General features: G+C 32.0%; 1 protein-coding gene across 1 annotated transcript; it reads right to left on the minus strand.

Moving 5' to 3' along the window:
- Positions 1-417: 417 nt before the first annotated feature.
- Positions 418-13546, minus strand: LOC143047383 (molluscan insulin-related peptide 3-like). The gene is made up of 3 exons (XM_076220410.1): positions 13307-13546; positions 3304-3526; positions 418-2684 (listed from the first exon to the last, which is right to left on the minus strand). Exons 1-3 carry the CDS (start codon positions 13334-13336, stop codon positions 2491-2493), a joined length of 447 nt encoding a protein of 148 aa, XP_076076525.1. The 5' UTR covers positions 13337-13546; the 3' UTR covers positions 418-2490.
- Positions 13547-14413: the final 867 nt, after the last annotated feature.

The raw sequence follows: 14413 nt of genomic DNA on the forward strand, positions 1-14413 counted from the left end.
ATTATCAAATGTATTCCTTTTTAAAATTTTACCCGCTCACCTCTACTTTTCTTTTCATAATTTTATGACATATAGTTTTAAAAGCCATTTTTGAAAATCTTATAAATACTTGATTCTTTATCTCAGTTTTTTACAGAAAAAAATGTGCCAAAAATGAATGTTAAATGCATAAAAAATCTAGAGAATTATTTGCCGCCAAATTTTCAATGGTTTTAATATATCTCAAGGACACTGACTTTTCTTTTTTCTACTCGTTTAGTTCTGTTATTTATATAAATTCAATGAATAACAGTCTTCGAAAAGCTAGTTTTTTTTTCAAAATAGAGCAGTCAGCACCCTTATATAAGAATGAGTGAGTGCTTAATAAGTTAAACAGGGTAGTGTTTATGCAGTGAGAGAAACAAATAAACAAATTCATACTTTTTTCTATTTTTATTTCCTCAAAAGATCGAGTAACAAATATAACAACTGCATTCGTTTTTCTATGAATGCTTGAAGACACAAGCTGGTATACAATTTTACAAAAAGCAACATAAATTTTAGGACTATTGGACCCTTGATGTTACAAACATCAGCTGAATGAAAAATGTTCTTATACATGCATCTTATGAACAAGTCTTATAATGATTTCATATTCAAACCTTAGTTTCATACATTTGCCAGAGAACAACTAATATTCATTTTTATTATAATATTAATTATTAACTGAAATAATGCCCTTTAAAAGAATCCTTTGACTTGTAACCTGCCACCAAAAAAAATATATCATCTTGAGCAAACTTTCTGAACAATTGTTCGTGCATTGTTGAACGTAAAACACGATTCAAGGCTATTGAAAGTAGACGCATGATATCAATGCTATTGAAAGAAGACGCATGATTCCAATGTTATTGAAAGTAGACGCATGATGTCCATGCTATTTAAAGCAGACGCATGATGTACATGCTATTGAAAGTAGACGCATGATGCCCATGCTATTGAAAGTAGACGCATGATGTCCATGCTATAGAAAGTGGACGCATGATATCCATGCTATTGAAAGTAGACGCATGATGTCCATGCTATTGAAAGTAGACGCATGATATCAATGATATTGAAAGTAGACGCATGATAAATAAAGGTCTCGGTAAGGTTTATAGAATAGATAAAAATGGTCAAATTAAACAATGAATAGAGAAAATTGGGCAAAATATATAAAGAATAGAGAACAATGGGGTGCAAATGTATATAGAATAACTATGAAGATTTAGGTAAAACGATACTGATTACAGAAATGATTACAAAATAAAGAATTCACCAAATTACATGAAAATTTAATCGTACAAGCATTCTCTAGATAATTTTACAGCGTTTTAATTAAAGATAAAGAAAAAAATACTAAACTTTTTAAAGAATACAGAAATTTAGAAGTCAACATACATATTCCAGAATTAAAAAGTGCCTACACCATTTATCTATTGAAAATATAAAGATATTTCGCACATTTTCTTTTACACAATACAACCATTTGATATCCTGCTCTTGTTCATTTTTCACACATCAGAAACTTCAGATACAGTGCAGTTAGATATATAAGTCTACTCATCCCATCCATACCCTCATATTGAAAAAATAAAATATCGCTTGGAATTATTGCCTATGAGACAATTCTCCAGTTGATACCAAATGACATAGAAGTTAACAAATATAAGTTACCGAACGGCTTTCAACAATGGAGCAAAAACCCAAAATACCGTATATAGAAATTTATAAACGGTCCCGAAATGGCAAATGTTAAACAATTTACACGGGAAAATTTACGGCCTGATTAAAAACCTTTTTTTAAAGCCCTGTGCTTTCAAAACATATGTAAGGTTTTAAAAACATTCTTAGGGCTATTATTTCGAACTGCTTTTAATAAATCAAATATGTTGCTAAAAGATTACAAAATATGTAAAATTTATAGTACAAAAACAAAAGGGGTAAATGTCAAAGAGACAACAAACCGACAATGAGATCAGCAATTCACAAATTCGTAAAAACTGTGTTTGCATTCCAATTAGATTGGCTTAAAAACAAGGTCAGTTTAAGCATAGAAAATCACATAAAGTTTATAAAAGTTTTGTATCTGGGTTATCTCACCTTAGGTGGCAAAAAATGAGGAAAATAACTAGATAAAACAAAACATATGCTGTATAAAAAAAGTAAAAAAAAAATATTAATTTTCTTCATTTAGTTGAAAAGTTTTACCAAAATTTACATTATTCTCTTTAAATTTGCCATTTGCCATAGACCGATTGTTTCCTGCTATTTTACAATCCAAGATGGCGGGAGACACCCGATCTATCTTAAATTAATTACTTAAAACCCGTCAAAGTACCCGTAAGAAAAACTGTTTTATATAACATGTCTGCCAATATTGTTCATTTAATATCATTTATTATCACCCCTCAGGAGATTCTTATCACTGAGATCAAAATGAATCACAGGGAAACAAAATATAAGTAATATCTATTTATGAGGTAAATCTCTCTTTTTACGAAACGAACAATATTGAAGTAATTCGTCAAAACCACATTGATTGTAACAACATTCACAAATTATCCCTTGAAATCGTATGGCTGAAGATCTCTTAGAAAGATATGAAAATGCTTCTCTTTTTCCTAAAATTATTCCTTGCAATCGGGAAACTCGTGGATATTGATCTGAAATGTAGAGAAAAAAAAACATTGTCAAACATAAGGGATCACCATCACAAGATTAAAATAACTTAGAATGGATACGAAATGTTCATATAAAAGAAAAGATATTCGTTTCAGATTTTTAGGCCATTTTCCTCTTACTATTTTCTGGGCCCATTATAGTTTACTGCATCATTCGAATCTGTACTTGGAATGTGCGTTCGATCCAATCATCATTGGCTGTGATTGCGAGTTTTCCTACCAAAGGTCGTGGTTTTTTTTTTCTCAGGCACTCCTGTTTCCACCCCCTAGAGACGTGTCGATATGGTTCATTAGCGTACAGTGAGCGAGGTATATTTATTCTTGTAAACACGAGACATCAGATTTAACGTACCAATTCCGACCAGATGTGGCAATGTACTTATACATCCCGCAATGTTTAACTCTCAGATGGGTACATTCAAGGGATGGCATTTTTTTCTATCACCAAGTTTTTTTTTCGGTTCTAAATATTGAAACCCTTGTGTGCATAGAAACAAATGGCTATCTTTAATTTTGAATTCCAATATTAATACTATTAATAAATTTTGAGAGACAAAATGGTGTATCCATTCATTCAACTAAGTATATGTAAAAATATTACCTTCGTCGACGTCTCGTTTTCCTGGCACTGGAATGTTATATTGTCCCATACATAAAAGTTGTAATGTCTCTGAAAGTCCTCGTCCACATAAACCATTTTGGTGATCACGTGCCTCTGACGTACAAGTTTTATCAAGCCCGGCCAGCGTTGGAGAAATTGGCATTAATATCACAAATAAAACGTAGGACCAAAGGCCACTAATGCTCATTTTCTTCCTGCAGCACTAAAATTAGAAAATATAAAGTTCAAGATTGTTCCTAATGAACATTTAAATTATTCCGAGGTTTAGTCATCTTTGCTAGCCAAGGGTTTCGATCCACTTGGAGAGGAAGGAAGTGGGTCGTTGCCCTTGGCTAGCGAAGATGAGGTTAAGTGGGGTCAATGTTTCATGTGTTCTCTCTGGTGTTTTGCGTGCCACGATTTCTGATTGTTCCTCTGAAATTGAGTTTTCTTCACAGTCCTTTGTTGATTAAAAAACATATGTATACCTTATTTTCATCAACTTCATTGACAATAATGAAATGGGGTTTATAGAAAACAAATCCGAAAAACATACTTATTCATCACAAGGATTTCTGCCATTGGGAGGAAAGTCGACTTACGTAGTCAATTGAAGCTCAAGTAAAACAACAAACATACAAAACAAGTGAAACACGAATGAATAAATTCATAGTAAGCACCCAATGCGATTCCAGGTTTCTCTCCAAAAGAGGGTAAATAGTCTATGCGTTATATATATAAATCTCTATAAAATTAACGGTACCAATTTTCTTGCACCAGATGCGCATTTCGACAATACATGTCTCTTCAGTGATGCTCGTGGCCAAAATATTTGAAATCCAAAGCTTATATAAAAGATGAAGAGCTATAAGTGATGCTTCTCCTCTTAAATCTACATCTGAACAGAAATCTGAACAGAAATAATTTTCATAGGCAGATACAATGACTGAAAAGTGTTTATATCAAATGGACAGTACTAGTGAAAGAGGGACCAAAGATACCAGAGGGACAGTCAAACTCATAAATCGAAAATAAACTGACAACGTCATGGCTTAAAATGAAAAAGACAGACAAACAATAGTACACATGACAAAACATAGAAAACTAAAGAATAATCAACACGAACCCCACCAAAAACAAGGGTGGTATCAGGTGCTCCGGAAGAGTAAACAGAATCTGTTCCAGATGTGGAACCCTTCGTGTTTCTCATGTTAATATAACAAATTGGCGACGATTGACTAGTTTTTAACGTCCAGTGGAAAATATAACACGCATATAACGAGAACATGAATATACTTCATGTTTTAATCTATACATAACATCTGATTTTCGAATGTACTACTACAAAAGGGTACAGGAAGACATGATACCAGGAATATCATTCAATTGTTATCATGTAGTTTGCTGTTATCATGTAGTTAATACTTATGTATAGGTGACTTCGTTACCTTCCCCATCCTTGTAACTTCCCTGATTAAAATAAAACATGCAACTCAACTGTGGTTGTTATTACAATACCTAGTACCTTGGCATTGCACAAGATAATGTTTTTCTCTAGACTGATTATGGGTATATCCATTGGATGTTGGAAGTGCACTGATTGATAATTTAGTCTTAATTGCATGATTTTTAATTACTAGCAATAACGAATGACACCCTCGTCCCCCCATTGCCAGGTGAGCGGCAGTCATTTTGAAAAGTCCAATGGCAAAGAGGGCATCTATAGATGTCTATCAACATTGTTGTAAAGTTTAATTAATTTTGAAGCATTTTAAAATTTTAAAAATATTTAAATTATTTGTTTTTATTAGTTGAACCAGCTGTGAGTACTCGCATATTTGTACTTAGTGTATTTTTGTTGTTTGGATGTACAAGTAGCCGGCCACGTCAACGCTGTTGTTAGATGTATTTCTATTTGTATCAATCAGATTAGTTAAGCCTTTGTCAACTGTTTTTTTTTTTACTTGTGTTGTACTGTTACACCACTGTCCCAGGTTAGAGGAAGGGTTGGTGCCTTTAAACTAGTTTAACCCCGCCAGCTTATGTCCCAAGTCAAGAACCTGTTATTCAGTGGTTGTCGTTTGTTGCTGTGTTACATATTTGTTTTTCGTTCATTACTTTGTACATAAATTAAGCCATGTGTTTGCTTGCTTGAATAGTTTTACATTTGTCATCTCGGGGCTCTGTCTATTGTTGAAAGCCGTACGGTGACCCAAAGTTGTTTATTTGCTATCATACCACATTACGTTTTTATAATGTATACTTATAAACCAATCGTCTATTATAGAAAGAATTAATAGTGCAATCTTTTTTGTGCGATAATTCAAATAAAGAAAAAAAATATAGAAATTAAGGATCCCACATCCCGACCCTAATATTAGGGCCTACCAAACCTAGGACAGAATATTATACTTTTGGTAATATTTATTATGACTGACGCCTTGACTCGCACTGCATACTCGTTTGCCAATTTTCGTATTTATTTCAAACCAATTCTCACTGATTTTATAATACCTGTAACTGCATAAAATACATTGATTTACTATAAAATAGTTTTGTAAAACTCTAGTTCAATCTTTACGAAATGTACTAAATTAATACCAAAATAGGCATCAGTAAAATCTCTGACATCTAGTATATTAATCGTAAATGTATTAATGAAAACAATCTTGAATTAATAAGAAAACCATACACTCAAAGCAGTATGTTTTAGTTGTCTATCATATTACATCACGGTCTAAGTTGTAAAGACGGTTCAATATAATGATACATGTAAAACATGATGAGGAATTAATTTACTTTTCTTCAGTGCTGTAAGGAACTTAACTCAACAAATCAACGCCAAAAATAGTGTTTTATGATAAATTGATTATATCTTGCATTGGACCAATCTATTTATGACTGTCTAACATTACTGAGTTATGCACACGTTATAAATAAGTCATTATTAAATAGCAATGTACTCATTAAGGTTAAAGTTAAAATAGAAATTATGTCCAGTGTCTCATCTAAGATTAATGACAGATGCAATTTGTCCATGATCAATGATATTGAAAGGTCAACAAGATTAGAACGTCTTAACTGTGCTGAAACTCTGAAAGAGATACTTAATTACGTCAAAATTCAATACAGACGAATAATAGATGATAATAAGGCGCACTCGACACAATCAATTAAACTATCCACATATTCTATGTCGTAAAGTTATTCATTTCCTTATAATTCTCATTCCATGTCTTAAAGTTATTCATTTTCAAAGGATCCAGGAATAGAGAGTAGATATTTCATTGTGCCATTATTTACAATTTAAAGCTTAATTCTAGAGCGTCGAAAAGTGTCATGTGTTTTAAAACACCGCGTTTAAAAATATCATTGAAAAACATCTGATATAAAAGAATGTATATATTATCTTACTAGCTTCATAAAAAATGACGAAGTTGATCCAATTCTTTGTTTATACTGCACCAAATTCGAGTGTCTTGTTTATACTACGAGGGATAATATGCACAATTATTCATGAAATAGCCCTTTTATTGCATGTACAGCTATGATAGAATATTGCAAGCTGACTTTTCGCGACTTTCTGTGGGAAATTTTATGTTGCTATACAATAATATATAGTGTTTGCATGACTACTCGTTCTCGTGGTAAAAGTGGACGCTTTTACATTGTACGATGTACGTATAAAATCAACCGTTATCTATAGAGGCATGTCTGATATAAGCACTATAATAAACTCGTTCAAATTACCCTGTTTATTTTTCTGCTAAAAACACCTGCACGTGTTCTATAAAATGATGATGTACTATATAGTTGTAAACTTCTATGTCATTTTGGTCTCTGATAGAGAGTTGTATCATTGAAAATCATACATCAACTTCTAATTTTTACATCAATGGTATTTTTAAATACACTGTATTATTGATAAACAAAAGTGTCCTACCTTGAAATTTAACCTGAAAACCAGGTTGGAATGGAAACTGTATTATTGAACAATTTGTAAAAAAATATATAGTCCAAATTTAAATAATCCAGAGGCAAAGATTACATTTACGTCCTTTATAAAACCCAATGCAAGCTTGTAAGCATCCTCGCCGGATCATTGTTGAACAAAAAATGACATTATGTAATAAGAAGCGTACATTTCGTTTATATGTAGGCGAGACTTTGCGTTTCCATCATAATTTTCACGCTACTGTCATAGACAATGAAAGGGATAATTCAGTATACGAGTGTCTAATGAATAACTTGACAAAGCAGCATTATATCAACAAGATAAAAAAAATAATCTAATAAATACTATCAATGATCTTAACAGATGCAAATCGGTTAATAGATATTAACACAAGACCCAGAGATTTATACTGCACGATTGCCGAGGTGAGCTGAGAAAATTTAAAGATTCTTTTTAACTTCAGTAACGTTACTGGACAACAAGACCCATTACGGGCCTTTGGTTGTTTTTGGTCTGGTTGTTGTCTTTCTGACATCTTCCCAATTTTCATTTCATTCTCAATTGTATTAATTTTGTACACCAACCATGTACATTTAACTACTAATATTTTACATTTTGGTAACTGCATGTACTAGTAAATCAAATTATAAACGGCTGAATATATAAAATGCGTATACATGTATGTACATTTTACTTCCGGGTTAAAAAGCAATGCCAAAGTAATTGACTACATTTAACTATAATCAGCTGTTGGTTTGACTTCCAGTTATCTAAATCTTATAATTTGTACATGATACTACTATTGCTTTTTTTCTTTCTTTTTTTTAATTTCGCCCAACTAAGTGTAATAGTACATTCATACTGTACATCAATTGTGTAATCATAAAACACCGGTGCAACCAGGCATCCAATGTTCAATTACATTGACTGATACATACAAATGGAGTGACATTACATGACAGGTTATGTACATGTACTGATAGAGATATATGAAACTAGATGTGTCAAAGCGACACAAATGGCCCCGTCTCAAAGAGATATATGAAACTAGATGTGTCAAAGTGACACAAATGGCCCCGTCTGAAAAATATGAAAAATCTACAACTTCAATAACACATGTGGACACACTCTTGATGGTAGTCTCACATAACAAAAATAAGCTCAAAATCTGTAGGCGGATAGAAAATAGTCCGTATAACTGTGATTTTAATAATTTACAAAGTTGTAAACCCTTAATTTTGGCAAAAATTAGTGGAGCGGATCGAAACTTGAACTTGATCTGTAACTCCATCATGGTTTGCTCACATACCAAAAATCAGCCCAATATCTGAAAGCAGTTAGAATAAACAGCTGCGCCATGAGCGCATGATACGCCCGTCGTCTTGTGTGAAAGGTTTATGCAATAATCAAATATTTTCTGAGAAAGTTTTAAGCAATAACCATATATTGTTTTTGAGATACGGACGGACATATGAACAACCCCTCTTTTTTTTTTTTTTTCTTCCAAAAAACTAAATATCACTAAAATAAAATTTTGAATCAAAACCAAAAAGTATACAGATCCTTAGATTAATATAACAAAGAAGTGTGTAAAGTTTTTAAGCAATTACCATAAATTGTTTTTGAGATATGGTGCGACATGTGAAAAAACACCCCCTGTTTTAGTTACAAAGTGCCGTAACTCAAAAAGTTTTAATCTTATTTTCACCAAAAAGTATACAGATCATTTGACTATCATGAGAAACAACTTTAGTAAGTTTCATGAGATTTGGATAAGTCGTTCTCAAGTTACGCTGCGAAATATTTACGCCGGACAGACGGACCAACACCGGACATTTGTATTTATAACATAACACGTCCCGTCATTTTGACGGGCGTATAAAAAAGGGTCCATATAACTGTAAACTTCAAAAAATTCAAAGTCCAAAGCCCGAAATTACAGCAAAAATTAGCCGAACGTAACGAAACTTAAACATGATCTGTAACTCATCACGAGTAACTCACATACCAAAAATCCCAATATGTGAAAGCGTTTAGAAAAAAACTACGTATTACTGTGATTTTCAACAATTTATCAAAGTCCAAAGCCTGTAATTTCGGCAAAAATTAGCGGAGCGGAACCAAACTTAAACTTGATCTGTAACTCATCATGGTTAACTCACATACCAAAAGTTAGCCCAATTATCTGAATAAAAAACTCCGTATAATGGTTTGTTGCGGAATGACGGACAAGGGTAAAACTATATGATATCGACAACTTTGTTGCGGGGCCATAAAAAATCAGTCGAAGAAAAAACAGATCGATTGATTAGATAGACGTAAGCCATCTGGAAATTCAAATTATCGATTAGATACTCAAATAAGGAGGGAAAATTCATCAAAGATACCAGCCTTAAATTTTGTTCACCAGACGCGTTTTTCGCCTATACCAAGTATACAAAAGATTCACCAGTGACGCTCAAATCAAAAACTTATTCATGCGTTATAAAGCAGTGAGCAGTGGCGGATCCAGGGGTGTCTGGGGTCGGAATTTGTATTTGAATGGGGACATGTGGTTGGAACACACACACACCTCTTAAAATGGCTGGATCCGCCCTGTAAATGTACCAATCTTAAGAACATTGAAAAGACTATAATAGTATGAATGAAACCAAGGTTGATATTTTCAGATCACAGTAATTATCTCGCTTCTATTCATAAATCAGTATGATCACATGAAATAATCATACTTTGATGTGGAAATAGAAGCCTTGTTATTATCATCGATGTAGTTATATTAATAGTATGTTTTCCTTATTGTAATATGTCGTGACTTACAATTTCTGTTAGCTCTTAATATAGAAACTAAACTACAAGACTATCAATTACGTATAAAAGTTTCTTCCATTTTGTACTTCCTTCCTTATAGGATTCAGACGGTCAAAACTGTGAAATAAAAACGTCCACTTTACACCTAAGCAAAAAAAGGGGGCAACAACATACGTCATACTCAAATATAACTGATAAGGCATCAAACTACTGGACTTGTTGTTAATCGATTTAATGTGTCCACAAATAAGAGGATTTGTATCAGCAAAAACTTGTTTTACAGTGAACCAATGTGTCTCTCTTGATGTTCGTTCAAAGGAAAGTACCATAATATATTACAAACTATTACCAAACCGGAAGTGGTTGCATATTTCTTGCTCTTATCATTGACTTTCTTGACGACAGATGATTAAAGATTCCCTCCAAAGAAGCAAATAAAAGTGACAAAATTTCACTTGCTTAGTGAGCGTTGTAAAAATTACAAATTATTACTAAACCGGAAGTGGTTGCATAACTTGTGTACAAATTGATAAAACTCAAAATAAGCAAGCTCCATACCAACTATCAAATCATTCAATCCAAAGAAAAGATTGACAGTTATCTACCAAAAGTGTCTATGATGAACATAGTCGAGCGATTACTAGACCTGCGCCAATATTAATACTTATTTTAACATTAATTTTTTGTATGACCAAACTATATTCACTTTTTATTAAAATTTTGCTGATTAGACAAATTCCTACATACTAGCATTTTTAGAAAAACTCTAACGGTCAAAACCTTTGACATTTCAAAGTTAACGAAATTAACACTTGTAGAAAATTGGTGTTTTATAAGTTGACATTTTATTTTCATTTTTTGTTAATTAAAACGCCATCTTTACACCTCCGAGCAAAAAGGGCAACATACGTCATACTCAAATATCAAATTATCAAGTATTAAAAGTATTTACTTAATCGAATACCGACGTTTTGCATTTGCGCCGATCTACATTTCATTTGCGCCGATTTTTTCTTTCATTTGCGCCGATTTTTTACAGGTAAATTACAGGTTAATTACAGGTGGATAGACATAAGAATATGTGGTATGAGTGCAAATGAGACAACTATCCATCCAAGATTTTTTTTCAAGATTTTATTCAGTCATGTTATTTTTCATTTAACATTATAGAACTCTTCCGTTAGCCAGTTGTACAATATATTCACATACTTTAAAATCAAAACGTAAAATCCTTAGATAAAAACAATCTGGTTTATACTAAAATGACGAATTGAAAATCTATTTACAGCATTCAAATCCATAAAAACGGAATACATTAAAACCATAAATCTGTTGTTGCTGGGTATTTATAGGCGACACATCTAATATATTCCTTTCTTGTGATTTCGACTATTCTATATTTGTCTGGCTTACGTAATTATGTGTATAGCCGTCGATGGTTAAAGAATTGACTCCTCGGCTCTTTGAATGTGCAATATATATGTCCATCGTGTTACACAAAGTTCAGAACAATATGAATCAAAATTAACTAAAACCTATGTTTTTAACCAGAGTTTACCAATATACCTTAACTGTATAGTACATGTACAAGTATTAACTTACCTGTAAATCCAATTAGGGGCAAATATAAAATCGGCGCAAATGAAAAAATGAAATTGGCGCAAATGAAAGAATGAAAAATTCAAAAAATCGGCGCAAATGTCATACGCCCTCGAATACATTTGTCCTTAAATAAGGCCATTTTTATAAGAAAACTATTTAAAAGGCAACTAACTTGTTAAATCAACAGAAATTGTCACGGTCTTAATACCAAAATTAAGTCTTTTAGATAATTAGTGTGGACGAAAGCATTTTGTGTGAAATAAAAACGCCAACTTTACACGTTCGTGCACAAAGGGTAATACTTCACACTAAAAAAAATCTTTACCTCTTCGAATTTGCTCATAAATTAGAGCATTTCATAACCAAAATCTTTTAATACCATCTTAAGTTTTTGTTGTCTTTCGGTCAAAAGAAATTGGTATAGTTGAAAATAATGTTTCAGTTGACAGTTGATTACATTATATATCTTATGAAACACACATCGTCTTTAAGTCTTTTTCTAGCTGCGTTCGTTGATTTTTTTAAAGAAAATATTATAATTTGCAATAGCAAATTTATCTAATTTCAACATGAAAATTTATGAAATATTTGCCACTGAACGATGAGTTAACCGTGCGCTTCATTCTAACACTTTGAGCACGGTCAACGCTTTTACAACCCCATGAAATTACTATATGAAGCATTCAAGACTTAATTTTTTTTTCGATATGAATATGAAAACTCGTTTACAATCAAGTTTTTCATTTATTTACCTGTGCGCCTTATTGTGGAAACGTTTGCAATCATGAATGCTGCAATTCATTTTGAAATGAAGGTTAATTTCAGAATGATAAACTACGTCATTGTAACTCAAATTATCCAAGCTCCTTAGGTGTTAGGGACGACATTAAAAGATCAATGTAAGATAAAAAAAAAACTTAAATCAAATAGTTTGGGGGTGGGGTTGAACGGCTGCAAGATTTGGTTATCCGTCATTGATTTTTACATATATCCATATGGGTCAATCAATTTTTCCCAAATTAAGTTAACAGGGGGGTGGGGGGTCAGTGAAAAAACTATGTGAATTAAGTTTTTTATCCTTCATTGAACTTTTGATGTCGTCCATTACTTTAAGGTGAAAGGTAAGCAAAAATCAATGACACCTTTCATAAATTACTGTAAAACTGATTTGGTGCTAATTTGTTGAATCAATTACGGGACACCCATTTACATAATTCGATATAGTTAATTAATTGCACTGAGATGTACACTTCAAATAAACCTAATATATATTATAGATAGATATAAACTTAACAATTTGAGTAATCGAATAAAACATTAAAAAATAATAATCATGTTAATGGTAATATCCCTTATAAACTCAAAATACAATTCAAAAAATTATGTTTTACCATTTGCATACATTTTGAAAAAAAAACAAACATTAAATAAATGTGCTAGGCTTTAAACAAAATTCTCTATACCAGACTGAAATGGCACGGCATCAATATACAATTAAAACTACAACACTATTTGCAGACAAAAACTTTTTTAAATTAAGGATAACTTCAAAGAATCGTTGGTTAATTCTTTCCTATTTAATCCCAACATTAAGAATCTCAACTTAAAAGCATAAAGAAAGAGAATACATGTACATACCTTCGGCCGTTCGGCCTTTGTCCGTCGCATTAACTTCTTTTTTAACACAGTTCTTATCTCGTTCGCAAAAGTGCCTTAGATCTTTTTCTTTATATTTACAGATAAATAAATAAAGCCATATGAAGTCCTTAATTTCCCATAAAAACCATGAATATTTCAAATGTAGGAAAAAAGACCTCCAATATCCTCAATTTCCAGACAAAACCCGACTATTGTACAGTTTGTCACCGGTTTGTAACACACCAATCGTTATTTATTCGATAGGGATACTTTCTCACACTTTTCCATTAATTACTACTCATCGCTTATAATCCTTCAATTCTCTCCAAATCGATCCGAATTACTGACATCAACGATTGGACAAACCTAACACGACAGCAAAAAAAAAGTGTCATATTGCTATTTTTTTTTTAATCATAATGATTTTTAATCTCGGTCTCTACAAAAAAAAATGGTGTCTGATAAACACGCGCTGACAAGATCACAATTTCTACTTCATAATCCAGAGTATATTGATAAATTATCGGACGGTAAATTCCGTTTATTCGCAAAAAACGTTATATACCGTTACATATACAAGAAACATTTCTAAATTTGAATTTTCAATTTTTTGAATTTTTCAAAAGCAATGAAATATTTAAAAAATTATAAAGATATTATACTTCGTCTTTCTGATCTGATTTTAACTACTAATTTCATGTGTAAACTAATTGAGATAACTTGTATTTTTTTTTATTAGCTGGTAATTATTATTTTTGAATTGGAACTCTTATTTCATCAATTATAGTTCTATGAAACTTAATTATTATTGAGGGCAGATTATTTTATTCCCTATATTTAACTTCTATTACTTTTATATTCGTTAAGACCCTTAATTTTTTATACCTGGGAAAATTCTTTTGGAGAATTCTTAAAAGATCATATAGGAGAGCAATGCTAGTATAAGAATAATTAATATTTCAGCATCTAGATGAACTCCGTATGAACATATATAACATTGAGAATGGAAACGGGGAAATGTATCGAAGAGACCAGAGCAGAAGACAGCTTAAGACAACCAATGGGTCTTCAACACAGCGAGAAAATTCAGCTGGTCCTTTTAAAAAT

This window comes from Mytilus galloprovincialis, chromosome 10, assembly GCF_965363235.1.
Source record: "Mytilus galloprovincialis chromosome 10, xbMytGall1.hap1.1, whole genome shotgun sequence".
Lineage (NCBI taxonomy): Eukaryota > Metazoa > Mollusca > Bivalvia > Mytilida > Mytilidae > Mytilus > Mytilus galloprovincialis.